The sequence below is a fragment of the Arachis ipaensis genome, chromosome B04 (genome assembly GCF_000816755.2).
Source record: "Arachis ipaensis cultivar K30076 chromosome B04, Araip1.1, whole genome shotgun sequence".
Taxonomy (NCBI): domain Eukaryota; kingdom Viridiplantae; phylum Streptophyta; class Magnoliopsida; order Fabales; family Fabaceae; genus Arachis; species Arachis ipaensis.
Window position 1 is genome coordinate 12,250,591 of NC_029788.2, and position 27,425 is coordinate 12,278,015.

Sequence of the window (27,425 nt, forward strand, 5' to 3'; positions counted from 1 at the left end):
CCTGTAACTGTTCTTGTAGGAACCAGTTCATTTTATTCATTATGAATCACTGTCATGCCTCCCTTTTTTGGGACGACTTGGACAGGGCTCACCCAGGGGCTATCAGAAATAGGAAAAATAATCCCAGCCTCTAGTAGTTTGGTGACCTCTTTCTGCACTACTTCTTTCATGGCTGGATTTAGCCGCCTCTGTGGTTGAACCACTGGTTTGGCATTATCCTCCAATAAGATTTTTTGCATACATCTAGCTGGGCTTATGCCCTTAAGGTCACCTATGGACCACCCAAGAGCTGTCTTGTGTGTCCTTAGCTCTTGAATAAGTGCCTCCTCTTCCTGTGAATTTAAAGCAGAGCTTATGATCACTGGAAAAGTGTCACCTTCTCCCAGAAACGAGAAAGCTCCCATGGTCTTTAAGCTTTTCAGGAAAGCTTTTCAGAATGACTGCACTGCATTCTTCAGTGAGGAGAACTCTTTCTATTTCTCTCCAATCCTTCTTATGACTCAAGATCTCTTTCATGAACTTGGCGTAAGAAGGTATTTGCTCAAGTGCTTCTGCAAATGGAATCTTTATTTCAAGAGTCCTGAGATAATCTGCAAAGCGAGCAAATTGCTTATCCTGCTCCTCTTTCCGTAGTTTTTGAGGATAAGGTATCTTGGCTTAATATTCTTCAACCTTAGTTGCTGCAGGTTTATTGCCTACAGAAGTGGTTGAAGAAGCCTTTTTAGAGGGGTTGTTATCAGCATTTGTGTGTGTCTGATCCCTCACTGGCGATTGAGTGCCAGAGTTAGAAGCTGGAGTGAAACTGGACGCCAGCTCCTTATTTGCTCCTGGCGTCTGAACGCCAGAACTGTGCCCATTTTGGGCGTTCAGCGCCAGATCTTGCCCATTTTGGGCGTTCAACGCCAGATCCTTGCCCATTTCTGGCGTTGAACGCCAGTCCTGCCTTGTTTCTGGCGTTGAACGCCAGTCCTGAGCATGATCTGGGCGTTCAGCGCCAGCCTTCCACCAATTTTCTGGCGTTTTAGTTCCAGAATTACTTTTCCCTGGGCTCTTACTGTCCTCAGGTGAATTTTGGGTGGTTTGCTCATTTCTTAGCTTTTTGCTGCCTTGAGGTGGGGTATTTAATGTTTTCCCACTTCTTAGTTAAACTGCTTGGCATTCTTCTGCTATTTGCCTTGACAGCTGCTGTGTTGTTTGCTTAAACTGTTCGTCCATATGTATATTAGCCATCCTTGTCTCTTGTAACCTTTCTTTGAATTCGGCTAACTGCTTTGTTAGAAAGTCCAATTGCTGATTGAATTCAGCAGCTTGTTTTACAGGACTGAGTTCAGCAGTTGCTGCCTTAACCTCTTCTTTCATGGAAGAGTCATTGCTTAGGTACAGATGCTGATTCCTGGCAACTGTATCAATGAGCTCTTGAGCCTCTTCAATTGTCTTTCTCATATGGATAGATCCACCAGCTGAGTAATCAAGAGACATCTGAGCTCCTTCTGGAAGCCCAAAATAGAAGATGTCTAACTGAACCCACTCTGAAAACATTTCAAAAGGGCATTTTCGTAGCATCTCCCTGTATCTTTCCCAGGCATCATAAAGAGATTCATTATCTCCTTGTTTAAAGCCTTGGATGTCCAGCCTTAGCTGTGTCATCCGTTTTGGGAGAAAGTACTGATTCAGGAATTTTTCTGTCAGTTGTTTCCATGTCTTTATGCTGGCCTTAGGTTGGTTATTCAACCACCTCTTAGCTTGATCTTTTACAGCAAATAGAAACAGTAATAGTCTGTAGATAGAAATATATTTCGAAAAATTGTTTTTAAAATAGAGAGAAAAGATATTTTTGATTTTTAAGAGGAAAGAGAAAAACAATAAGATAGCACAAGATTTAAAATTTTTAGATCTAATGGTCCTTATTTTCGAAAATTTTGGAGGGAAAACACTAAGGAACACCAAACTAAAAAATTTTAAGATCAAGACACAAAAAAAACTCAAGAACACTTTGAAGACTCACAAGAACACAAGAACATGAAGGACGAACACCAAATTTAAAATTTTTAGAAAACCAAAATAAATTTTCGAAAATTTTAAGAAAAATCAACAAGAAAACACCAAACTTAAAGTTTGGCACAGAATTTAGTAGAAAAATTATTTTTTTGAAAAAGATTTTAAAAAGAAAATAAGGATTCTAAAATTTTAACACAACAATAATAAGAGACTCTAAACAAAAAAAAGGAGAAATTTTTCCTAATCTAAGCAACAAAATAAACCGTTAGTTGTCCAAACACGAACAATCCCCGGCAACGGCGCCAAAAACTTGGTGCACGAATTGTGAATCACACTTTTCAAAACTCGTACCACTGACCAGCAAGTGCACTGGGTCGTCCAAGTAATACCTCACGTGAGTAAGGGTCGAATCCCACGGAGATTGTTGGTTTGAAGCAATCTATGGTTATCTTGTAAATCTAAGTCAGGAAGTCAATTATGTTTATCAGTTGAATTGCAAATAAACAAGAGAGCATGGATTAAAGGTTACTTGTTATGCAGTAATGGAGAATATGTTGGAGTTTTGGAGATGCTTTGTCTTCTGAATCTCTGCTTTCCTCTGTCTTCTTGTTCACGCACGCACGTCATCCTATGGCAAGCTGTGTGTTGGTGGATCACCGTTGTCAATGGCTACCTTCCATCCTTCCAGTGAAAACTACGCTCACGCGCTCTGTCACAGCACGGCTAATCATCGGTTGGTTCTCGATCCGGTTGGAATAGAATCCCTAGATTCCTTTGCGTTTGTCACTAACGCCCAGCCTTCAGGAGTTTGAAGCTCGTCACAGTCATTCAATCCTTGAATCCTACTCGGAATACCACAGACAAGATTTAGACTTTCCGGATTCTCGTGAATGCTGCCATCAATTCTAGCTTATACCACGAAGATTCTGATTAAGAGATCTAAGAGATACTCATTCAATCTGATATAGAACGGAGGCGGTTGTCAGGCACACGTTCATGGGTTGAGAATGGTGATGAGTGTCACGGATCATCACCTTCATCACAGTTAAGCGCGAATGAACATCTTAGATAGGAACAAGCGTGTTTGAATAGAAAACAGAAATACTTGCATTAATTCATCGAGACACAGCAGAGCTCCTCACCCCCAACAATGGAGTTTAGAGACTCATGCCGTCAAAGAGTACAAAGTTCGGATCTAAAATGTCATAAGGTACAAAATAAGTCTCTAAAAGTAGTTTAAATACTAAACTAGTAGCCTAGGTTTACAGAAAATGAGTAAACTCTGATAGATGGTGCAGAGATCCACTTCTGGGGCCCACTTGGTGTGTGCTGGGGTTGAGACTTAAGCAATTCACGTGCATAAGGCTATTTTGGGCGTTCAATGCCAGGTTTGGATCCATTTCTGGCGTTGAACTCCAACTTTTGATCCTTTTCTGGCGCTGGACGCCAGAATTGGGCAGAGAACTGGCGTTGAACGCCAGTTTACGTCATCTATCCTTGTGCAAAGTATGGACTATTATATATTTCTAGAAAGCCCTGGATGTCTACTTTCCAACGCAATTGGAAGCGCTCCATTTCGAGTTCTGTAGCTCCAGAAAATCCACTTTAAGTGCAGGGAGGTCAGAATCCAACAGCATCAGCAGTCCTTTTTCAGCCTGAATCAGATTTTTGCTCAGCTCCCTCAATTTCAGCCAGAAAAATACTTGAAATCACAGAAAAACACACAACTCATAATAAAGTCCAGAAATATGAATTTTTCCTAAAAACTAATGGAATTAAACTAAAAACTAACTAAAACACCCTAAAAACTATATGAAATTAACCCCAAAAAGCGTATAAAATATCCGCTCATCAACACACAAAAAAAGATACTCACCCTGTACTAACTCTGGACTCAACTAACTTGGAGAGCTGTGTCAATGCCTCCCTTGAAAGCTTAACTTTCTGAATGTCACTGTCCTGCCTGTACCCTTCATCTCCAACAACAAATCCATGTCCTGATTTTATATTTGTACACCATAACCAACATAAAAATAAAATAAATAATCAATTAGCTAAATAACAGATTAAATCTTGTTTGCCTACAGAAAAACATAGCTTAATTCTTTAGTTTTTAGATGAATTCCGGGTTTATGTGATTAAGGAGAATTTAAATTGGTAATCAAATTTCCATGTAAAACACCCAAAGCAAAGAAAACATAACCAAAAAAAGCATCAGAGAGGAATATAGCTTGAAGCTGGAAATTGAAAGCAACCACTATGTTCAAGGAATTCATCATATTAACTAGATTTGGAAGGTTAATTTTACCAAAAGAGAATTCATCATATTAACTAGCCTCCTCAAAACATATTTACATGTCATTGGAAAAAAACAAAAATGGAAAATTCATAGGAAAATGTAATTGCAATTACCTACCTATTGATATCAATCTTCTCATCAGATTCAACAATAGTAGCTTCAAAACCATAAATTCCACCTCCATAACTAGTAACAGGTTCACCTTCAACAGTTACGATGTAAATCTCAACTTTCACATACACAATAAGACCACATAGAACTGCAACCAAGCACCCAAACTCCAACAACCTCATTGTGCCAACTCCAACACTTCACATCCACAAGATCTGTTTCATAATCCAAATGATGACACAGTTGAGTTAGACTGAAAAAACAAAGAAAGAAGGTTAGTTCCAATGTGACACTGATCCGAGTAAATCAGCTGAACGTGCATTGGTAGTTGGTGTTTAAAATAATATAACTTCTGAGAACATAGAAAAGGATCAGCAACTCATTCATATATGGTGTTTTGAAAAAACAAGTCATTAGCAAATCTTCTATTTTGCTTTTTAATTGATATCAAAATTCAGGAAACACAGTTGAGCTGCAATAGGGGACTGAACCGACCACTTAGAATTTAGAAACATGCAAGATTACAGCTCTTGAATCAAATTCCTTCCTGTCAAGTTCTACAATGATCAGATTTTGAAACTAATCGACACTAACTTTTGAAACTAAAATAACTGTTATAACAGATGCTAGTCTAATAGATATAGTGCAGCAAATTGTTAAAAATTGAAACAAACAAACTAACTTCTAATTTCTAACTAACCTGACAATTATAACAAATTAACCAACTCACAAATTCTTCAACAGATATAGTACCAAAGCAAACTGAAAGTACCTCCTCATTGTCACCCTCAGGATCTGAATGTGACTCAGTAACACTACAAGTAATTCCTCTCTTCCCTCTTTATTCCAAAATAACATCACCACGCGAAGCAGAATCAGTAACAATTCAGAAAAAATAAACAAATAAACAAATAAAACGCAAATTCCACTAAGAATGGAAAGCAAAGCCGCTTCCTGAAGCTCGAGCTCAGCTTGAAGGAACTCCAACGCCGTAGAGGGTAGCAGGTGCGTACGGAAACTGGGTAACGGGTTTGGCGAGAATAAGGAAAAAAAGGGTATTCAAGTTGAACCATGCATGTTCATCAACAACGGTGATGAGCGGCGACGGAGAAGAGATGAGCGGTGACGCAACATCTTGGAGACGGTGCAGCAGCTCAACAGCGAGCTCCAGTCGACGACAGCGCGGCGACAGAGCACAACAGTGGCGAGACATCCCTTCGAGATCCTTGGCAGCGGTACATCAGCCTGGCGGTGGCAGAACGGCGATGACAACAAGTGTAACACCCTACCATACAGAATCTTATGCTTAAGTCATAATTCAGAGATGGCAAGGTATTACGACCTCTAAAATAAAAATTGAGTACGTATAGTAGTATGAATGATTGATTATAACTAGGAGCCTTTATAGAAAAAGGGGTAAACAAAAAAACGTAACTCGAAAGCGCTACACTCCGATCGATAACGTAACGAGTAAAGGATAAGCGAATGCGAGATCATATATATAAAGAGTGTCAAAAACGGGAATAACAAGGCTCAAAATCCGGCCGCGAAGATAACCGGTCCGAGCATAGCAATATATACATATAATAAAATAAGGAAAACCCCAAGGAAAACCCAAAGGGACACAAATACAGAAACCTATTCTCCAAAACCTCCTATAAGAGGAGTCATCACAGTTTGTATTATTTAATGGAGATAAAAGTATCTAAACAAGATATATAACCCAAAACAGAGTCCCGAGAACAAAGGATCTTCGCTAATCCAGAAGTCTCCAGCATGCCTCAACGAGAAGCCTCGCGTCCTGCATTTGAAAACCACAAAATCTGCATGGGTGAGAACCAGAGGTCCCCAGCACGGTAACAGCTTTCACATATATAATACATAATAATAGAGGAAAGCCGAAGGCAATCCTAGAACTTTCTCCAGATAATATCAAAGCTTATAAACAAACTAAACCGTAAGTGGCAACTGACTAAAGATTCTTCAGTCTAACTAATACTTCCCTTTCCAATTCCTTCAGACCTCCCAACCACCAGCAGGAGTATAATATAGCAAACACAGTTATATCAGACAAGAGATTTACAAATAGGAATAGATAAGGCATTTAGACAATTAGCAAGTAATATGAAGTCAAATAGGCAATCTCAAACAATTCATGTAGTATGCTTATGATGCATGCCTGTCCCTAGTGGCTGATGATATCATTTGTCGGTTATAGAGCCAACCCGACAAGTCCTGGTAGCTAACCATTGGACTGTCCCTCTGTCGCGCATCCCCAACTCGAGTTGTACTCATCATAAACTTGATCATAATCATGATCCATATCCATCACCCTCACTGGTGAATATTTACGGGGGCGAGCTCATCCGAGCCTTTCACAGTGCCCGGCCACACTTACGACATAGGGTCAACAGAGTATCAAGTCTCAACCTGGAGCACGTGGTGGCTAGCCACTGCTGCTACCTAGGGAAACTCGTATCTCAGATAGTGGAAGTGCAACATTCACAATTCATTCAACAGCATATATGCATTTATACTTAGCCATAATCATGGCTCCGCCGTAACACGGCAATAATCTAGCCATCCGGCTTACGGTTAAATCCATAACCAGCCAATTCATTAACAATTACGGCCCTTCGGCCCATGGCATAACAAGCACTTCCACCGCCATTCTCCGCATCTCACGTAATCATCTTTGATCATCATTGATCATTCATTTTTCCCTTGCTTCACTCGCAAGTTACCACATTCACTAGCCCTTTTCCTCATGCTAGGCATATCATAATGATTTAAGATATAAGTGGTGAGATCGGAGGCTTAGAAGTATGAAATTTGGCTTTTAAAACTCAAAAATCAACTTTGGGATGAAAACAAGGCCACGCGTACGCGCACTCCACGCGCACGCGCGGATGGCCAAAAACTCATCGACGCGCAAGCATCATACGCGCGAACGTGCGGGTTGAAAAATATCCAAACGACGCGCAAGCGTCAGCCACGCGTACGCGTGGGTGCTCTTGCGCCCAGGCACAAAACTGGCACAATTCTGGCACAACTCTCTGGAAAATAGCTGGGAATATGGCGCAGCGCATCGACGCGCCCGCGCACACCACGCGCACGCGTGGATGGTGCTTCCTGGAAGAATGGCGTGCACGCGCCAAGTGCGCCTACGCGCGGAGGGTTATTCTGCTAAAAATTTTCTAAGTTAAAAGCTGCAGAATTCACAGATTCAACCCCCAATCTTCCGACGGTCATAAGTCTCTCATTTTAAATCATTTTTCACCCGTTCTTCGAACGGCATGGACATCCCGGATCCAATTTCATTTCTAAATAGATTTGGCACAAATCAGAGATCCTTAGTCCAGGTTATGTCCCGTCAAAGTATGCCCAAAAACCATGTTTTCATACAAAACCACAAAGTGCCATTTTCAAAACAAGTCACTTTCAACTCTTTTCAAAATCAATCAAAACATGCCAATTTCAAGCCTTTTCTTTGAAATCATTCGAAATGTACCAAAATCAACAACAAGCCATCCTCAACTCACACATTGACACTTTACCAAAATTTCCAAAATCACCATCCAACCCTTTTAACACTTCTCAATCAAATTGCTAAAGGACAAACACAATATCATGTCATACATCCTCCACATCCTCCCTTTCCAATAATACCATTTCCAATCAACCATCATTATACATAATCATCATACTCACCAACAATATGGCACCACCCATCAATTCAACCTCAATCATTCAGCAAGCATATATCACAACATGCATTTTCTCATATATCACACAATCAAGGCATCAATATTCATAATCACATATATGATCACATCATATATCTCAACCATTCAACCACATCAACAATTCAATTCCTATCTTAGGGCCTCTAGCCTAAGTATTTCCTACCACATTACATATTAGATACGGGAAACCGAAACCATACCTTTAGCCGATTTTCCAAGCTCAATCGGAGCACTTCTAAACCACTTGTCCACAAGCTCTCAAGGTATCAACACCTCCAAGAACATATTTTGTCACACAAAACCCTCTCCCAAGCTTTCCAAAATCACCAATCAAGCTCCAATATTCACATATACACAACCTAAGCCACAATCATCATACCTATACACAACATCTCAATACCCAAACATCATAGAACAACAAATTACACTAGGGTTGAGAATCTTACCACACCCAAGGTCCAAGGAGACAAGATTAAACTTCTCCTTCAAGAGAGTTGGGTCCTATAACATCAAAGAGCCCAAAATCTCAATATTTTTGCTCATGAAACTCGAAATCAAGGCTGGAAATTCGAAGATAAAAACGTGGCTTACCTCAAGATTGATTGTATGGGTTTTGTAGAGATCTTCGCGGTGAACGCGTGGCCGCAAACGGTGCGGCAATCGGAGCTCTAGATCAAAAGTTATGGTGGTTTGAAGATCAAGTGAGAGATAGAACTTGAGAGAGTGTTCTTCCCCTCCCTTACTCCATTTCAGCGTGTTTGAGTGATAAGTGAGGAGAGAGAGTGCTGAAATAAGTGTTTTAGGGTTTAGTTATGTTGGGCCAAGGGCCCACTTTGGGTCCGGTTGGCCCGGTTTGGCCCGTTCGGTCCAATCTTGGTCCGATTTCTATAAAATTGGTACCGAAATTCTCGTCTCAATCTCCTCTATCATATTAAGCCATAAAAATAACATTTTTGGCTTTATAGAATAAATTCTCATTTATGGGTTAATTAGTCGTTAATTAACCGGGTCTTACAACAAGCCCTAGCAGCGGCGGTGGAGCTTCAGCGGCGATAGAGCACCCCTTTCTTCTCTCCTCCATTGCGTTTTCTCTCTTCCTCAAGCTCTCTCTCTCTCTCTCACTGGCATTCGACGACGACGATGACAGAGCCCTAGCCAGTTAGCCGCCGTCGTTCTCTCCTTCCTTCCCTCTCCTCTCTTCTTCTTCCCATTCTCCCCCTTAGTTTTCTGATTTCTTCGCTCTTTCGTGTGTCTGTTGAGTGAGGATGAGGGTGTGTGTCGAGTGAGGATGAGGGACTGAGGGTGATCGATTGAGGGCAAACAAAATTTCACTAAGTGTTTATTTGGTATTTTAATATTAGGAGACACTTCTGAAGCGCACCCAAAACTTAATAAATGAGTTACGTTTTAAAAGTGCTCCCTTTGGTTTAAAAAGTGTACCCATAGCTTTTTAGATTTGGCTACACTTTATAAGTGATATTTAAAATATCTAAGGAGACGCTTTTGAAGTGATGCCTCAATAGTGTTTCCTTTTCTCTTATAAAAGGGCACCATGCAAAAAAGCGTAGCCTATTCTAGGAATAGGCTACGCTTTTCAAATGTAACTTAAAAAAAGTGTAGCTGAATGGGTGTTTTTCTTGTAGCAGTAACAACCCTTGCTTTCACCTTCGTCCTCTAACGGTTGTTCAGGTCCACTGCTCTTATGACTTTGAGTTAATTTTTCTGAAATAATTTTGTTGATTGCTGAAGGTACTTCTTTTAATTTTTTTTTTGTTGATTTATGATGTTATTGTCTAATTGTAATGGATTTTGACTTCTGAGTTTGTCTTCTGAACTTTTAGATGTAATTGTTGATTGTGTTCTAATGATGCATGTGTTGTTGGTTTGTTGATGTGATTAGAAATTGTATAAATCTTTGTTACTAATTCATACTTAATTGTTGACTGCATTTAATTTGTATAAGTTTGTGTTTGTGATTGTTGCTAATTATAAATTTTTATTTTTGAAAATAGAATTTTTAATAATTTTATTTTATATTTAATTAAACCGGTTGAATTTCAGTTGAACTATTGAACTAATCATCTTACCGGTTTATTGATCGATTTGGTTTTCGGAACCTTGCTATAGACTATCTCTATTGTTACGGTTTTTAAACATGACATAAAAAAACCGTAGCTTAATTAAAGACCGGAATTATATATGGTGGTAGACTCCATTATTGTCATCCACCCACCAAACTCCTCACACATCCAGTCAAATACATCGTCTTTGAATATTGAAATTTATATAAAATGACAAGATCACCTTAATTATAAATATACTTAAGTACCACTAGTTAATAAATCAGACACAAATATTTTTGCAATTCTAAGAGATTTAATTTCAATAAGACTTGGATGTAATGGAAATAATAAGCACGTGTGTGCAACTTTAATTTCAACATGACTTGGATAATGTTAGAGATATATCTATCTATATTATTTTTTTTATTAGTTTAAATTTTTAGAATGAATGGTATATATCATGATATGATATCAAAATTTTATATCCAAAAAATTTAAAATTCAATCTTTAATAAATTCTAAAAGTAAAAAAAAAATTATACAAAAATTAAGTAAATTCAAATAAAATTTACTTAAAAAAAATTAAAGTATCAAAAATATAATTATTAATTCATGTTATCTTTTGTTGTCAACGTAATGTTTTGGCACCAGTAGTATCATGATAGATGTAATGGAAATAATAAGCATGTGTGCCCAACTACCTACTGGATGCACCTATTCATATCTTTCGTAATTGGATGCAAATATATAAAATATTAGGTAAAAACTTAGGTGAAGTCGACTTCACGTGAAGTTGATATTTGAGAACCGTTAGATGAAAATTTAGTCAAATCAGTCAAATTATTTAACGACTCTTAGGTATCAATTTTACGTGAAATCAACTGCACCTAAGTTCTTTCTTTCTTTCCAAAATTTTGAAAAATATCCAAATACACAATTAAATAAAGATGTCCATTGGAGCTATAGTAAAATCACTAGAAAGTCAAATTTACTTTTAAAGTAAGTGCAATTGCGTAAACCAGTAAAAGTACAGACAAGGTATTAGAAAGAAATAGTTGTTAAACTGCATAAATAATTTCAAAGTCTCATATATAGAAAAGTATATATCTAATCAACAGCAATTTATAAAATCTCAAAATTGGTTGTGATCACTGTCCAGTAAGAGAAAAACTGAATCAACAATTTCTCAAAGAATGGAATCAGAACCCGGAGTTAAAAGTCACAGCACATTAAGACAAGTTCAAGGCTATATCAAAGAATACTTGAATCAAGAAGAACTCAAACAGAGGAAGATAGATGCAACAAGGATTTTAAACAAGCATATGCACTTAAGATCAAACAAGAATGCATATGAATAGAGAAACAGAGTGGAAGCATCAAATTACTTTTCAGGAGGAGTAGCAAACAAGAACTTCAAGTTAGGGTATGAAGAACAGGTCGACTCGAACAAAATCCAAGATACACAACTGAACAGTCTCGAGAAATAGTTTCTAACGTTTCCAAAACCAGCGATTCGCTTCACTCAAAACTCGTATATCATCTATGATAACCCATTAGTGCTGTTATATACAAGATTCACTGGTATTAAGCCGGCCAAACTTAATATCAGGAATTATGCAATGCAAGACTAATAGCGTTAATCAATAGATCGTCATGTGCATAAAGCTCTAATTCTCGTCATTTGACAAGACCTATTCCATGACAAACGCTCAGAGCATGCAATTGAAGCATAGTCAGTCCATTCCTCAGGCTCTACAGGAAGAACTGCTCTGATACCATAATGTAACACCCTAACTACCAAAGCTCACGCTTCCGGCTGCGCGACTCTGATAGGTCGGACATTACGACGACACTTATCTTATTTAATACTAAAATATGAGCCTGTTTGAAACTTTAAACCGCAATACCGCTCCCAAAAACTTTCATCCGATAACATACGTCCATAAATACCATACAACTTACAAAACTCATAAAGAGTACATCCATATATATACATAAATATATATAAATAATATCACAAACATAATCCAACACAATTCCTATCCCTCTTACAGAATATCTCAAGATAAAGGCGAGGGTACAAATAATAGTCTAAAGCAATACAAAGCATTTCAACCACAACTAAAAGAACTCTTCGTAACTTCTGCGCCCATATCCTGAAAGGGGAAAAATGTAGGGGGGTGAGAACATCATCCTCGAAAGGATTCTCAGTAGAGGGTTTTTGGGAATTACTGTAATAGGATACATGAAGATAAACCGTACCAGTGATTAATAACCTTCTTATGCCTCTTTTCAAAAACACGGTTTTCAATAAAAGTAAAGTCAAAAATCTTTACTGAAAGAGGAACCATTCAATTCTCAAAACTCAAAAGCCTTTCAAAACGGTTTATCTATGCGGAACAAAAATAGCCTTTCATAATTTTATTCCAAACCAGAAACACAAAACCGAAATCAACCATCAGTTCATCTCTTTCCAACCACGGCCCTAGGCCCAAACAATCCAACCAACAACCAATCACCACAAATCCAACAGAGTCCCAGATGCAAACACAGATAGGAAGTTCAAGCACAAACAAACAGTTATTACAAGTAGAACAGTTAGCAATTAATCACATAGGCAAACCAAGTATAATATGCACACCCAAACAATGTCACATAAATGCATATGATGCATGCCTGTCCCTAGTGATCCACGGCGAGGAGCAACCGCGGCCACACATAAGCCCCGCGAAGACGGCGGCGGATGCAAGGCTACCTCGCGACGGCGCCTGCACAAGGGTGACAGCAACTGGAGTCTGAACGGCGGCGAGTTGAACGCGGATTCTGGGCCGCGCAGCAGCTTCTCCGGCGCTTCTCCTGGACGACCGTGGCGGCGCGATCCTCTCCCTCTCGTGTCTGTTTGCAGGTTTTATAGAAATTTCGGCAGCACCTCCCCTAAAACTTGGACTTTTGCCACCCGGTTCGGGTCCCAACTAAACTGTTTCTCATTCCTTCTCAACAGCTCAAAACCAGAAATCAATTCAAAAACAAGCTAAGTCCAACAATCGCCTCAGTGGCATATCTCAAGGAAACCATTTCAAAAATCAACTCAATATCAACCGATTTAACTCATTTCCAAAGCTTTAAAGAATCAGTTCAGCAATAAATCATTTATCAAAACCACATCAATTAAAGCAACCCAGGCTGAATTTCAAGAGTATTCTATCTTCACATCATCAAAATAGTTGACTCAATTCAAACCAATCCTCAACGGATTAAACTCATTTCAAATCTTTAAAGAATCAACTTCAAACATTACATCTCACAAGCCACACAACAATTCAGCCAAACCAACATCCATAGTCATTCGAGTCAATCAAATAATACATAAGGCAGATACAATCACCAAATACACAATATCTCACATCAGTACCCATATGTAATAATTCCAATAATAAACTATAGTTTTCGGAAAGCGCCCTACCTCAAAACGCAAATCCATAACTCAAACGCGCCACAAAGTCCTTTCCGCCTCGACCCGAAATCCACAACCACAATTCCGGCAGCCAAAACCTCAGCTTCCAGTCACGTTCGCAATAACCATAGCAACACTAATCGTAACATACAATAATCAGGACTCGACGCCACGTTATCAAAACTCGTATTCATTAACCGAACACAACAGAATACTAACGCGAGATCATTCGAAACATAATTTCTTACCGAAACAACACAATGAGGCAACTACGATTTCGAACCGGCCCGGCAACAGCTCCGGCGGCGGCCAGAAGCTCTGGCGGATCAACTGGAAAAACCGTACAGCATCAAAACCATCTCGAAAACTAAAAAGGCAGAAACCTCGAATGAACCCTTACCGGCAATTTTTCCGGCGACGGCAGAAGTAGCCAGAAGCTCCGGCGGTGGTCCCGGGAGTCGCAGAACCACTCCTGGCGACCAGAACCCTTTTCTGATGGCGGCAGTTCCGACCGAGGCGGCGCCAGTGACGCGATCGGTGGCCAGGCACGGTGGTTGGGTTCCTAGCACACCTTCAGATCTCTCTGTCTCTCCTGCTCGGCGTGACTGAACGGCCTTCCTTTCAACGGCGCACCGGCGGCGAACCTTAGCAGTGGCGGAGGTAGGTGGCAGTTTCTGACGGCCATGGAAGCTCCGGCAGCGTCGCGGGTGGTCTTCCCCCTCTCTCCCATCGGGTCATCTCTCTCTCTCTCCTCGGGTTTCTCTGACAATAGCGGCACAATCATCGGCAAAAGCTCAATGGGACAGTGGCGGCGCGAGCTTGGCAGCGGTGAGGCGTGGGTCGATCTCCCTGGTTCGCGAGCTCTCTCTCTCTTTTGCGACGAGAAGGCAGCGACGGCCCAGCATCCTCACGCGCGGCGGCACAGCGATGGCTCCACGGGACAGCGATGGCACGATTGGGTACCTCGCGGCGAGGCATGGCATGGTGGCGGCAGTGCCATGGCGCAGTACCGCATACGGTGCTGCCCTGTTCTTGCATCATGGTTATACTCTGCATATTCTTCCACTGCATTAACCCATAGCCATACCCACACATCATCATTGTCATATGAGATGCCATTGTTACCAGATGACTCAGAAACATGTGTGAATGACTTAGAGAATGCACTGAAAGTGAGAGGGATTCAGCTGAAAAGACCCAATGAGACATGTGATGTTGTATTCTGCTTCTGTGGGATAAGGCTTCACCCTCTGAGTTGCCCAGATGCATTTTTAGTTAATGAAAATGGTGAACTTGTTGGGGATAAAACTGTGAGAAAGTTAGAGAAGAATTGCATCAGTAGAACCAACAATGTCAATGGCTTTCCTGGTCTTGGTGGCTGCTCCAAGTGCTTGAACACACTCTACAGGGTCAGTTTTCTATTAATCTTTTCCCAAAATAGATAAAAAAAAAGAAGTTTTTGTTTTGATTTGGGGGTTGTTTGATTCGTTATTTTGACTTAGAATTTGATGGATCTTTGTTGAATATGATGAATTTGAGTTCATTTTATTGATGTTTATCTTCTTCATGGTTTGGTGATTTGGTAAAGTTGTGTTTATTTTATCTTTCTGTTTGAGAGTTTGGTTGCTCTCTAAGTTATCTTGCAATGTCACCATCCTTCACGCGCCTTTGGAGCTTGTGCGCTTCACGGAAGTCATAAGAACCAATTGAAGCCAAAGTTCTTGAAAAGGGTTGCAAGCTAAGAGAGTGTTCTTTTGCCGTTTTCTTTCGTTTTCACCTTCGTCTCATCATCTCTTCTCCACCGTCACTGCTCATCACCGCGCTCACCAGGTAAGCATTCTCTATCTCATTCTCCATTATCTCTTCTCGCTCATTCTCTAACTCCCTCTCCCTTTTCAGTGTCGAAAAAAGTCTGTGCACGCTCTGCTCTCTCGCGACCCCTCCTATTTTAACGAGTAAGCACGTAAACCACGTTTTGAAGGTTGATTCGCTGCTCCGATGAATCTATTGAAGAGTCAAGGTTTTTGATGAGGAGAAGCATCAATCTCTAATGAGCGAGGTAAGCGCCTGATGATGATGATGGTGAACAACAATAGCTAGTGAAGACAGAGAAAGTATGTATCAATTTTCAGTTGGTTCTGTGAAATTTGGGGGGTTTTGGGTTTTGATTTTTGGATTTTTAATTAAGAATTTTTGCTTCTGAATCTATATTGTTTCTTATTTTTAGGATTATAAGTTTTGTTTTGGGTTCTGATTTGCCAAAAATAAATTAAGTCAGGGGATCCATGTATTGGTCCGTCAATTGCATTGGGAATATTAGTCAGCGAGAACAATGAGAGAGGTGGATTTGTTAAGGAAATGAAAGGGTTTGTAGAGGAATGTGAGGAGGAGCTTAAAGTTGTGAAAGATGAACACCTTAGGATCATGGAGCTTGTGAAGAAAACCAATGAGTATTATCTAGGAGGTGGAGGAGGATCAAACCCCTTTGAACTGTTTCTTATTGTGAGAGATCTTGTGCATGAAGAACCCCCCTCGCTCATCATGGACGATCGCACAAGCAGCGGCCATGACTTCCACCTTGCGTTTGGATGAAATAGGGCTCACCGGTGGAAACGGCGTCGTTTGGCACTTCAGGGACGAATTTGTTTAGTTAAATTTTGTCCCAATCCACCTCAGCGAGTGTAACGGCCACGTCATTCACTGCCCCTCCATGTCAGCTGGCTCCGTTGCCGTTTTTGGCCCAAAACGGACGGAAGGGTATAATTGTCTCCCGTTTTAAAATGTGGGGGATCGAAATGTATTTTCCAATCTTGAGGGACAAAAATGTCTCCGTTTTAAAAGGTCAGAGACCTATTTGTCTTTTAGTCTAAAGTATATTTTTGTTTCACTTGATTTTTGGTAACTTCGACAGGGTGTCAAATCAAGCTTGTATCAAGATTTCAATTCGAGAAATAGATACGACTCTTCTAAAAAAAGTGGGCTCGACGCAGGAATTACTAAGCGTTTGTGTCAAAACAAATTGCGTCGAAATACTGGTAGCAAATTGTAGCAAATAAAAGGAAGTACAAAAAAATGTAAGCTTTAAATAAATGAAAGAGTAAAATTAAAATTGAAAGAAAGTAAAATAACAATAAAATATTGAAAGCAAAGAAATAAAAAGAAATGAATTAAAATGAAAAAGAAAGAAAAAAAAGGAAAATAAAATAAAAATGAACTTCTGGCACTCACATGCACTTGCACTCTATGATCTTCCGTTGCGTCATTGGGATTGAAAATTTTTGCAGAGTTTGGTGTGATGGTGAAGTATTTTTTATTGAAGTCCCTGAACTCTTGTGAACTTCTCCTATTTATAGACTATGAGAATAGACTTGACCATGAAGAATTTTACCTACGATCTCGCTTCCTCCTTTTTCTCAGGCCACGACCCTGCCTTCTTGACTATAAAGAATCTTGACTCCCAAATTTTGACATTCCATTTATTCTCTTACCTTGGTCTTCAAGTAACTGCTTTTCGACTTTGACATTCTTTGCACTATCTTTCTTCGACTTCAGCTTGCTCGTCTCTGCTTCTGTAGTCGAAACAATTGGTAGTCAAAATGTCTTCTGGTAAAAAAAATCTATTTTTAGTACCAACAATTTTATAAATGAATAGAAAGAAAATACCATTTACATCGATACGAGAAGGAACTGTCAATATTTCTTTAAGCAATAATTTCTCTGTTAGGATGGAAAAAAATATACTAAAATCAATATCTGTAGATATTATTTGTGACAAGAAACTAATTGAGAACTCTCGAAATATCTACCGGGATGGGATATAGGTATCCACCCCACAAAGATCTACTAAATTTTTCTGAATAAAAAGTTATCTAATAATTCAATAAGGGTCTTACGATAGTTCAGGTATTACGACGACTCTTATAATATTTAATACTAAAGTATGAGCTTGTTTAAAACTTAGACCGAATTTTTAATTAACATACATTCATACTCACAATATAAAGTACCATACTCACAGGAAATACATATATATATATATATATATATACACATTAGTTTACAAGCATCTCATATCAAAATTCTATCCCTCTTACAAAACTTGTAAAGTTAAAGGCGAGGGAACATAAATACTAAAACAATACAGAAATATCGTCTAATAGAAAAGAAATAAGCTCTTCTAGTTATATTATATATATTATCACAATGTTTATAGGAAAAACCTCTAACAAAAAATCCTAATGATACCAAAATATTAATTAAGTAATTGCAACTAAAGTAGGATTCTTTAATTATATCATCGTCCGATCCTTTGGCTGGCGCTTTCTTGGGGAATAGAGAAATTCAATTGATAAAATCATTTTCAGACTGGGAACACAGTATACTTGAGTTTCCCTGTATCACACAAACCAAGATATTGATACACTTGTAACTAATAACTGCTACAACATCAGTTTAAACTCTATATATATAAGTGTAAACAAGTCATAGAATCAATTACATTTTGTGACTTTGTTTATGAATCATCGGTGATTTGTTAACATTTGCGATAGCAGAAATATTATCCTCCACTATAGCCCTATGTCAACACACTATAACTAATGCTAATTACAGCTATTTACTAACGAGAATCATGCATGGACAACTTTAACTCTTGTCATTTTCTTTGGTATTCAAAAAACCGAATTATCAAAGTAGTAAGTACTTTCCAGACTTCCACTTTCAAGGAACACAAATCCAAAACTAAATCGTAAGATAAAAAATTGAAACTTGAAAACCTTAGTAGACACTTTTAAATCACAATTTTTAAATACGACATAACAAAAATTGATCTAAAGTCTGAAATAATTCAATTAAAAAAGGTGAACATTCAAAACCTTGATCTTTGACATCTATTGTGACGTTTTTTTTTTAAATTATGTGACAAAAATCTATTTTCTAAAAGCACTATTCAAAATTGTTACTATAAATAAAAAATTATTACTATAGACTAGTGTTCTAAAAATCGAACCGGACTAACCGGTTTGATCAGATTAATCAGGAACCGATTCTCTAGTCTATCCGATTGACACAAAAAACCACTTGACAAAAAACTAGTGAAAAAACGGTCGAACCGGCAATAAACCGGTGAACTGATCAGTTTTTTAACGCTTTTTATAATTTTAATTAAAAAAAAACCTCAAGCTGAGTTACAACGCCGCTAGCCCCGCCGTCTCCTCTTCAAGGGTCTCCTTGCGTTGCCAGGTCTTCTCGGGGCTGCTGTTGGCGTCGTCGTCTTTGCCTTCATCGGCGGTGGCCACTCTGAAGTTGTGTCTCTGTCATTGTGCCATCACAACCAGAAGTAGTCTCTACAGATCGGTCCTCTTCTCGCCGTTGCGCTCGGAGCTCTTCTCCTTAATTACCATCATGAAGGTCTCCTCGGAGATCTTCTCCTCGCTGTCGCATCTCTCTCCCACGATTATTGCTTACTCACAGTACACTACAAGAAAAACACCCATTCAGGTACACTTGAAAAGTGTAGCCAAAAGTGAAAAAAATGATGCCTTAGGCTACGGCTACGCTTTTTGGAGTGATTCCTATTCGGCCGTTGCCTATTCTCAAAGGCTACGCTTTTCTGCACCAAAGGCTACGCTTTTGACGTTTGGGAATAGGGTGCGCTTTTCAAGTGATGCTATCTAGGACCAAAGGCAACGCTTTTCAGCTTCCATTTTTGCCAGAATAGGCTACGCTTTTCAACACTACTGCATCACCTGTAAAGCGTAGCCACATTGTATACCATGGCTACCATTTATAAGTGTAGCCTTAGGTCCCTCTTTTTTTTTAATTTTCTATATATATATATAATATTCTAATAATTTTTTGTACAACATAATATTTAGTAATATGATTACATGTATAAGAAATAGAAAGAAATGAAATGCAGACTTTCATCGTCAGGGTTGCCATTGTTAGAGGGTAGTAAACTGTTGACAAATTCAGCATTATCAATTCTGGAAGGAAAAGTTCTGGATGAGTTACTGTTGGATCCATCCTTCTTTCTGTGACCTATAAGCTTCATCCTCAGTTTACTTGGGGAAATTATTCCAGTCTGCATAACAAACAACTTAATTAACAAATTAGAAGGAAGGCATCAACGGTGGCTGACTAATTTGAACTCCATAATGAAGAAGACAGTGCAAAAGGTAAATTGAAATGGAGCTAAATGACATGAGGTTTGTGAATCCTCTCGTAGTCCATGAATAGAGATGAGATATCTGTGTATGCTTAACAAATGCAACAGCAGTGCAGTTCACTTCAACTTAGCTGCTTCAAGCTTGGTTTGCACAATGAAGGAATGAAGCATAATACACAAGAAACAATGAATCAATCAATGACTTTTTTGCATCAAGTTTCGGTTGCTGTATAAAAGTTGAAGTAGTTTCCAAAACATAATAAAGACTAAAGAACGTAACTACTATTTGACCTGACATGGTAATTATTTTGGTACCTTGTTTTCATAACTTGCTAGGTAGTCACACTTGATATTGTTGGGATGAGGCTCATAAAGATTGAAATGAAGGTTTCCAACATGTAAAACCATATTAAATGGTGCATTCCATTGAGGGGTTGATCCAAGTCTGACATCTGTTCTCCTGATTAAGTCCCCAACTTCTACCTCGACAAATGTTTGTAGGTCCTTGTCATCAAAACAGTCCACCGAGAAATTGGTTGTACCATTTTGAGGCCTCCTAGATCCCCCCCCACCCCCTTGAAGCAACTCCTTGAAAGTTTACTAACCGAAATCACTCTAATATATATACTGCCACCAACAGCCTTATTCATCAAATAACCAGCAGGCAAAGTAAAAAGCTTCTTCCACCATGGTCTTAACCAAGGTGTCAGTAAAAAGCTTTTCCTACAAAAATTTAAATTCAAAATAAGCATGATTACATGAAAGGCTTCAAGCTGATATCCATTTACATAGAATCAGCTTCATAATCCATAATGCATTACAATTTCTAAGAGTTGCATCAAAACTGAAGTTCATATTCTTTCTGCAACAGCACCGCAAATAGAAGTCTTTTACGAAAAACAACACAACTCAAATTTTATTATTTTTCTTGGAACAATTATATTAAATCAAACGTAGTAGAAGCACACCAGACAAGAAGAAACATTGGGCCATTCAGTGGCGGGAAGTGACTGGCTTCCACCGCTTCCAAAGGCGATTCCTATTCTCACCTCAAAAGTTGATACAACTGAATACAAAAGTGTTTTTCCATCCAGGATTGGTGTAAATAGAAGCTGCAAAATGAATATGAATCTTAGTAACAAAAAGATAAAGCACCAAACCATGTTTTTAATTAATGCATGAAAATCAGTTCACATCCCCAAAAGTAAAGATACATATCCACATGTTTTCTTTTTCTCTAAATTTGCTTCTTCGAAATTCAAAATGCCGACATTGCTTTTACATACATCACCCAATGGAATAAAGAATCTAATCAGCTTTCACATAAAATAAATCAAGAATTATTATCCAAACTATCAACAATACAACACTCAAGAACTAGAATAACATGTTCAAAGTTCACTAACTAAAGCTAATTCTAATTTGAAATCCTAATTCAAACTAAGTTAAACCTAAAAATTCAAGTCTAATTAAATTCAAACAAAATCCAAACAACAAAATTAAAATTAACCTAGAGACTTCATCAGCTATAAGATCAGAAAAATGGAACCTAGTGCAAATTGACAAATATGAGTTACAGGGAGAGGGGGAGGATGCTGTTTGAACTTAGAAAAGATGGTCATACCAATCCAAAGTTCTCTACCTCTTAATTTGACCCAAAATGCAAATGTTGCAGCAAGTGAAATCCCACATAGGTAGAATGCTCCTAGATTTATGAAAGGCCCAAGGTGCTGCCATCCACAGCCTCTAGATATGCAAACAGAAGATTTATGGTAGATAGTGTTTAATCTAACCTGGCAGCAGCCCCAATTCCAAAAGGAATAGAATAGTGTTAAGATCGTATCGAGACTGCACAAGAAAAATCTGACTTAGATTTCTAACAAGAAAAGTTATGCTATGTTATAAAACTTATCAAACTGAAAGAACCGATGTTTCAAGTTCTGGATCTGCTAAAATGATAGAATCAAAATTCAGTAAACAATCTCAACCAGAGGAAACAGATGATAGTTCATAAGGTATTAGTTATAAATTCACTCAATTGTTTAGAGCTTCACACATTTATCCGATGTTATCAATCCAAATATCATCATCACCTACACAACTGAATGAGCACTTCCAGGTTCCAACATCAATTAAGATGAAAGAAATTCTCATAAGCTGCACACAAAAAAAAAAAAAAGATACTCACCCTGTACTAACTCTGGACTCAACTAACTTGGAGAGCTGTGTCAATGCCTCCCTTGAAAGCTTAACTTTCTGAATGTCACTGTCCTGCCTGTACCCTTCATCTCCAACAACAAATCCATGTCCTGATTTTATATTTGTACACCATAACCAACATAAAAATAAAATAAATAATCAATCAGATAAATAACAGATTAAATCTTGTTTGCCTACAGAAAAACATAGCTTAATTCTTTAGTTTTCAGATGAATTCCGGGTTTATGTGATTAAGGAGAATTTAAATTGGTAATCAAATTTCCATGTAAAACACCCAAAGCAAAGAAAACATAACCCAAAAAAGCATCAGAGAGGAATATAGCTTGAAGCTGGAAATTGAAAGCAACCACTATGTTCAAGGAATTCATCATATTAACTAGATTTGGAAGGTTAATTTCACCAAAAGAGAATTCATCATATTAACTAGCCTCCTCAAAACATATTTACATGTCATTGGAAAAAAACAAAAATGGAAAATTCATAGGAAAATGTAATTGCAATTACCTACCTATTGATATCAATCTTCTCATCAGATTCAACAACAGTAGCTTCAAAACCATAAATTCCACCTCCATAACTAGTAACAGGTTCACCTTCAACAGTTACAATGTAAATCTCAACTTTCACATACACAAGAAGACCACATAGAACTGCAACCAAGCACCCAAACTCCAACAACCTCATTGTGCCAACTCCAACACTTCACATCCACAAGATCTATTTCATAATCCAAATGATGACACAGTTGAGTTAGACTGAAAAAACAAAGAAAGAAGGTTAGTTCCAATGTGACACTGATCCGAGTAAATCAGCTGAACGTGCATTGGTAGTTGGTGTTTAAAATAATATAACTTCTGAGAACATAGAAAAGGATCAGCAACTGATTCATATATGGTGTTTTGTAAAATGTAAATTGTAGCATCATATTGAAAGTCATTAGCAAATCTTCTATTTTGCTTTTTAATTGATATCAAAATTCAGGAAACATAGTTGAGCTGCAATAGGGGACTGAACTGACCACTTAGAATTTAGAAACATGCAAGATTATAGCTCTTGAATCAAATTCCTTCCTGTCAAGTTCTACAATGATCAGATTTTGAAACTAATCGACACTAACTTTTGAAACTAAAATAACTGTTATAACAGATGCTAGCCTAATAGATATAGTGCAGCAAATTGTCAAAAACTGAAACAAACAAACTAACTTCTGATTTCTAACTAACCTGACAATTACAACAAATTAACCAACTCACAAATTCTTCAACAGATATAGTACCAAAGCAAACTGAAAGTACCTCCTCATTGTCACCCTCAGGATCTGAATGTGGCTCAGTAACACTACAAGCAATTCCTCTCTTCCCTCTTTATTCCAAAATAACATCGCCACGCGAAGCAGAATCAGTAACAATTCAGAAAAAATAAACAAATAAACAAATAAAACGCAAATTCCACTAAGAATGTAAAGCAAAGCCGCTTCCTGAAGCTCGAGCTCAGCTTGAAGGAACTCCAACGCCGTAGAGGGTAGCAGGTGCGTACGGAAACTGGGTAACGGGTTTGGCAAGACATCCCTTCGAGATCCTCGGCAGCGGTACATCAGCCTGGCGGTGGCAGAGCGGCGATGACAACAAGCCCTAGCAGCGGCGGTGGAGCTTCAGCGGCGATAGAGCACCCCTTTCTTCTCTCCTCCATTGCGTTTTCTCTCTTCCTCAAGCTCTCTCTCTCTCTCACTGGCATTCGACGACGACGATGACAGAGCCCTAGCCAGTTAGCCGCCGTCGTTCTCTCCTTCCTTCCCTCTCCTCTCTTCTTCTTCCCATTCTCCCCCTTAGTTTTCTGATTTCTTCGCTCTTTCGTGTGTCTGTTGAGTGAGGATGAGGGTGTGTGTCGAGTGAGGATGAGGGACTGAGGGTGATCGATTGAGGGCAAACAAAATTTCACTAAGTGTTTATTTGGTATTTTAATATTAGGACACACTTCTGAAGCTAGCGCACCCAAAACTTAATAAATGAGTTACGTTTTAAAAGTGCTCCCTTTGGTTTAAAAAGTGTACCCATAGCTTTTTAGATTTGGCTACACTTTATAAGTGATATTTAAAATATCTAAGGAGACGCTTTTGAAGTGATGCCTCAATAGTGTTTCCTTTTCTCTTATAAAAGGGCACCATGCAAAAAAGCGTAGCCTATTCAAGGAATAGGCTACGCTTTTCAAATGTAACTTAAAAAAAGTGTAGCTGAATGGGTATTTTTCTTGTAGCAGTAACAACCCTTGCTTTCACCTTCGTCCTCTAACGGTTGTTCAGGTCCACTGCTCTTATGACTTTGAGTTAATTTTTCTGAAATAATTTTGTTGATTGCTGAAGGTACTTCTTTTAATTTTTTTTTTTTGTTGATTTCTGATGTTATTGTCTAATTGTAATGGATTTTGACTTCTGAGTTTGTCTTCTGAACTTTTAGATGTAATTGTTGATTGTGTTCTAATGATGCATGTGTTGTTGGTTTGTTGATGTGATTAGAAATTGTATAAATCTTTGTTACTAATTCATACTTAATTGTTGACTGCATTTAATTTGTATAAGTTTGTGTTTGTGATTGTTGCTATATAAATTTTTATTTTTGAAAATAGAATTTTTAATAATTTTATTTTATATTTAATTAAACCGGTTGAATTCCAGTTGAACTATTGAACTAATCATCTTACCGGTTTATTGATTGATTTGATTTTCGGAACCTTGCTATAGACTATCTCTATTGTTACGGTTTTTAAACATGACATAAAAAAACCGTAGCTTAATTAAAGACCGGAATCATATATGGTGGTAGACTCCATTATTGTCATCCACCCACCAAACTCCTCACACATCCAGTCAAATACATCGTCTTTGAATATTGAAATTTATATAAAATGACAAGATCACCTTAATTATAAATATACTTAAGTACCACTAGTTAATAAATCAGACACAAATATTTTTGCAATTCTAAGAGATTTAATTTCAATAAGACTTGGATGTAATGGAAATAATAAGCACGTGTGTGCAACTTTAATTTCAACATGACTTGGATAATGTTAGAGATATATCTATCTATATTATCTTTTTTTATTAGTTTAAATTTTTAGAATGAATGATATATATCATTTTTACTTTTGTTTTATTTAATATTTATCAAAGTAAAATTTATTATTTTATTATTATATTAATTAATACACAATATATAACATATCATACCAAACAGTAAAAAAAAAAATTTTAGTAAAGATAAAAAAGTGAAATTGTCATGCATATTAGTTTCATTAAAAATATCAATAAACTTGTACAACGTATTGGGTAAACTCTAATAATATTTTAAACTCTCATTTTATTATTTCACCATAAAGGATTTAGGGAGAAATGAGAATTATTAGCTATTCAAATACAAGGTAAACGTAAAGAAAAAATTTTGTCCATCGTCAAATATTTTCATAAATTTAAACACTGATAATTAAAACAATGAAAAATATAAACCAACTTATATCCTATAAAAATTGGGTTAGTTTAACAAAATTATATACAAATGAAAATTTACATATTTTACGGTCACCATTTAAATTTTCATAATTAGAAATAATAACTTGTTCAGTACATATATTTACCATTTTTGAAACTTCATCAAGGATATTGATAGATGTGAATTACATATTATTACAGGTGAGAGAACACAGATCAAGAACAGACATATGTATTTAACAGAAGAGATACTGAAGGAGAATCCCAATATGTGCGCATACAAGGCACCGTCGTTGGATGCAAGGGAAGACATGATGATCAGAGAGGTACCAAGAGTTGGAAAAGAGGCTGCAACCAAGGCCATCAAAGAATGGGGTCAGCCAATGTCTAAGATCACACATTTGATTTTCTGCACCACCAGCGGTGTTGCGTTGCCTGGCGTTGATTACGAACTCATCGTACTCTTAGGGCTCGACCCAAGCGTCAAGAGGTACATGATGTACCACCAAGGCTGCTTCGCTGGTGGCACTGTCCTTCGTTTGGCTAAGGATTTAGCTGAAAATAACAAGGATGCTCGTGTGCTTATTGTTTGTTCTGAAAATACTTCAGTCACTTTTCGTGGTCCTAGTGAGACAGACATGGATAGTCTTGTAGGGCAAGCATTGTTTGCCGATGGAGCTGCTGCAATTATCATTGGTTCTGATCCTGTTCCAAAGGTTGAGAATCCTCTCTTTGAGATTGTTTCAACTGATCAACAACTTGTCCCTAACAGCCATGGAGCCATCGGTGGTCTCCTTCGTGAAGTTGGACTTACATTCTATCTTAATAAGAGTGTTCCGGATATTATTTCACAAAATATCAATGATGCACTCAGTAAAGCTTTTGATCCACTGGGTATATCTGATTATAACTCAATATTTTGGATTGCACATCCTGGTGGACGTGCAATTTTAGACCAGGTTGAAGAGAAGGTGAACTTGAAGCCAGAGAAGATGAAAGCCACTAGAGATGTGCTTAGCAATTATGGTAACATGTCAAGTGCGTGTGTGTTCTTCATTATGGATTTGATGAGAAAGAAGTCACTTGAAGCTGGACTTAAAACCACCGGAGAAGGACTTGATTGGGGTGTACTTTTTGGGTTTGGTCCTGGTCTCACTATTGAAACCGTTGTTCTCCGCAGCATGTCCATATAATGCGCTTAATTATATATCTCTGCATATATGCAATTATGTTATTTTTTAATAATTTTTTTTACTCTAAAATAAGATTCTAAATGTCTCATATTCTTAGATGAGTGAAAAATTAGACAAAGATGTCTAAAGTTAATTCGTTATGCGAAGATTCAATATCAAAATTTGTAATTGTTATTAAAAAATATATCAAATTCTTTTCAATTGATGAGCAACATGACACATACCAATATTTGGTTTGTAATTTCATTTAAAAACAACTATAAACGCCTTCGCATGAGGTTTCATTGAAGATAAAGTCAAAAAGTATTTGGTATGATAGTAGTACAAGGCTTGATGTATTGTGTATTTGTAATCTTTATATTATCGTGCGTTTGAACTTTGAAGTATCTCATAGATAATTATATAATAATGTTACTTTTATTGTCTAATTTTTAATATGTTGTCACTTGATACAAGATTGAATATAACAAAATTAATTTTATTGAAAAAGAATACTCATGTTATCTTGTATATTATTCATGTTATCTTTTATTGATAGTTGATTTTGATTTGTTAGATTAGTTTGTTCGTGTTTTATTTTTTATTTAGAGAATTTTGATTCTAATTAATATACTGATTTTTAAGGATTTTTTTATTCTAAATATATGAGAAAAAAATGTGAGACGTTAATTTCTAAAAAAAAAAACAC

The 27,425-nt window shown here is 37.6% G+C and overlaps 2 protein-coding genes and 2 long non-coding RNA genes across 11 annotated transcripts in view; 1 reads left to right on the forward strand and 3 right to left on the reverse strand.

The window, feature by feature from the left end:
• LOC110270916 overlaps positions 1-5,224 on the reverse strand; it is an 8,569-nt gene extending 3,345 nt beyond the window's left edge. Inside the window, exons 1-3 of the long non-coding RNA XR_002360691.1 lie at positions 5,181-5,224; positions 4,415-4,661; positions 3,875-3,995 (exon numbers count right to left, since the gene is read on the reverse strand). This is a non-coding gene — a long non-coding RNA (uncharacterized LOC110270916). The remainder of the gene's footprint in view (positions 1-3,874; positions 3,996-4,414; positions 4,662-5,180) is intronic.
• The window catches only part of LOC107638908 (stilbene synthase 1), an 87,598-nt gene that overhangs the window by 51,101 nt on the left and 9,072 nt on the right, over positions 1-27,425 (forward strand). The window contains exon 2 of one of the 2 annotated variants that reach the window (XM_016342307.2): positions 25,746-26,949. The exons of the other annotated variant lie outside the window; for it this stretch is intronic. Within the exon in view, the coding sequence (XP_016197793.1) occupies positions 25,746-26,737 (992 nt within the window). The 3' untranslated portion in view covers positions 26,738-26,949. Of the gene's footprint in view, positions 1-25,745; positions 26,950-27,425 lie in introns of those variants that run through there. 2 annotated transcript variants of the gene reach the window in all.
• Positions 12,193-14,218, reverse strand: LOC110270915. Its single transcript, XR_002360690.1, has 3 exons — positions 13,920-14,218; positions 13,681-13,807; positions 12,193-12,373 (listed from the first exon to the last, which is right to left on the reverse strand). It is a non-coding gene; the product is annotated as an uncharacterized LOC110270915 (long non-coding RNA).
• On the reverse strand, positions 19,572-24,047 carry LOC107638910. 7 transcript variants are annotated; one of them, XM_021120768.1, is made up of 8 exons: positions 23,356-24,047; positions 22,740-22,815; positions 22,569-22,653; positions 22,029-22,149; positions 21,634-21,688; positions 20,890-20,952; positions 20,156-20,563; positions 19,572-19,756 (listed from the first exon to the last, which is right to left on the reverse strand). In XM_021120768.1, exons 1-7 carry the CDS (start codon positions 23,652-23,654, stop codon positions 20,483-20,485), a joined length of 780 nt encoding a protein of 259 aa, XP_020976427.1. In that variant the 5' UTR covers positions 23,655-24,047; the 3' UTR covers positions 19,572-19,756; positions 20,156-20,482. The 7 variants fall into 7 exon arrangements, with proteins under 7 accessions (XP_020976427.1, XP_016197797.2, XP_020976426.1 ...); XM_016342311.2 differs by having other exon boundaries at positions 20,809-20,952; XM_021120767.1 differs by lacking the exon at positions 19,572-19,756 and having other exon boundaries at positions 20,537-20,563; positions 21,483-21,688; positions 23,356-24,046.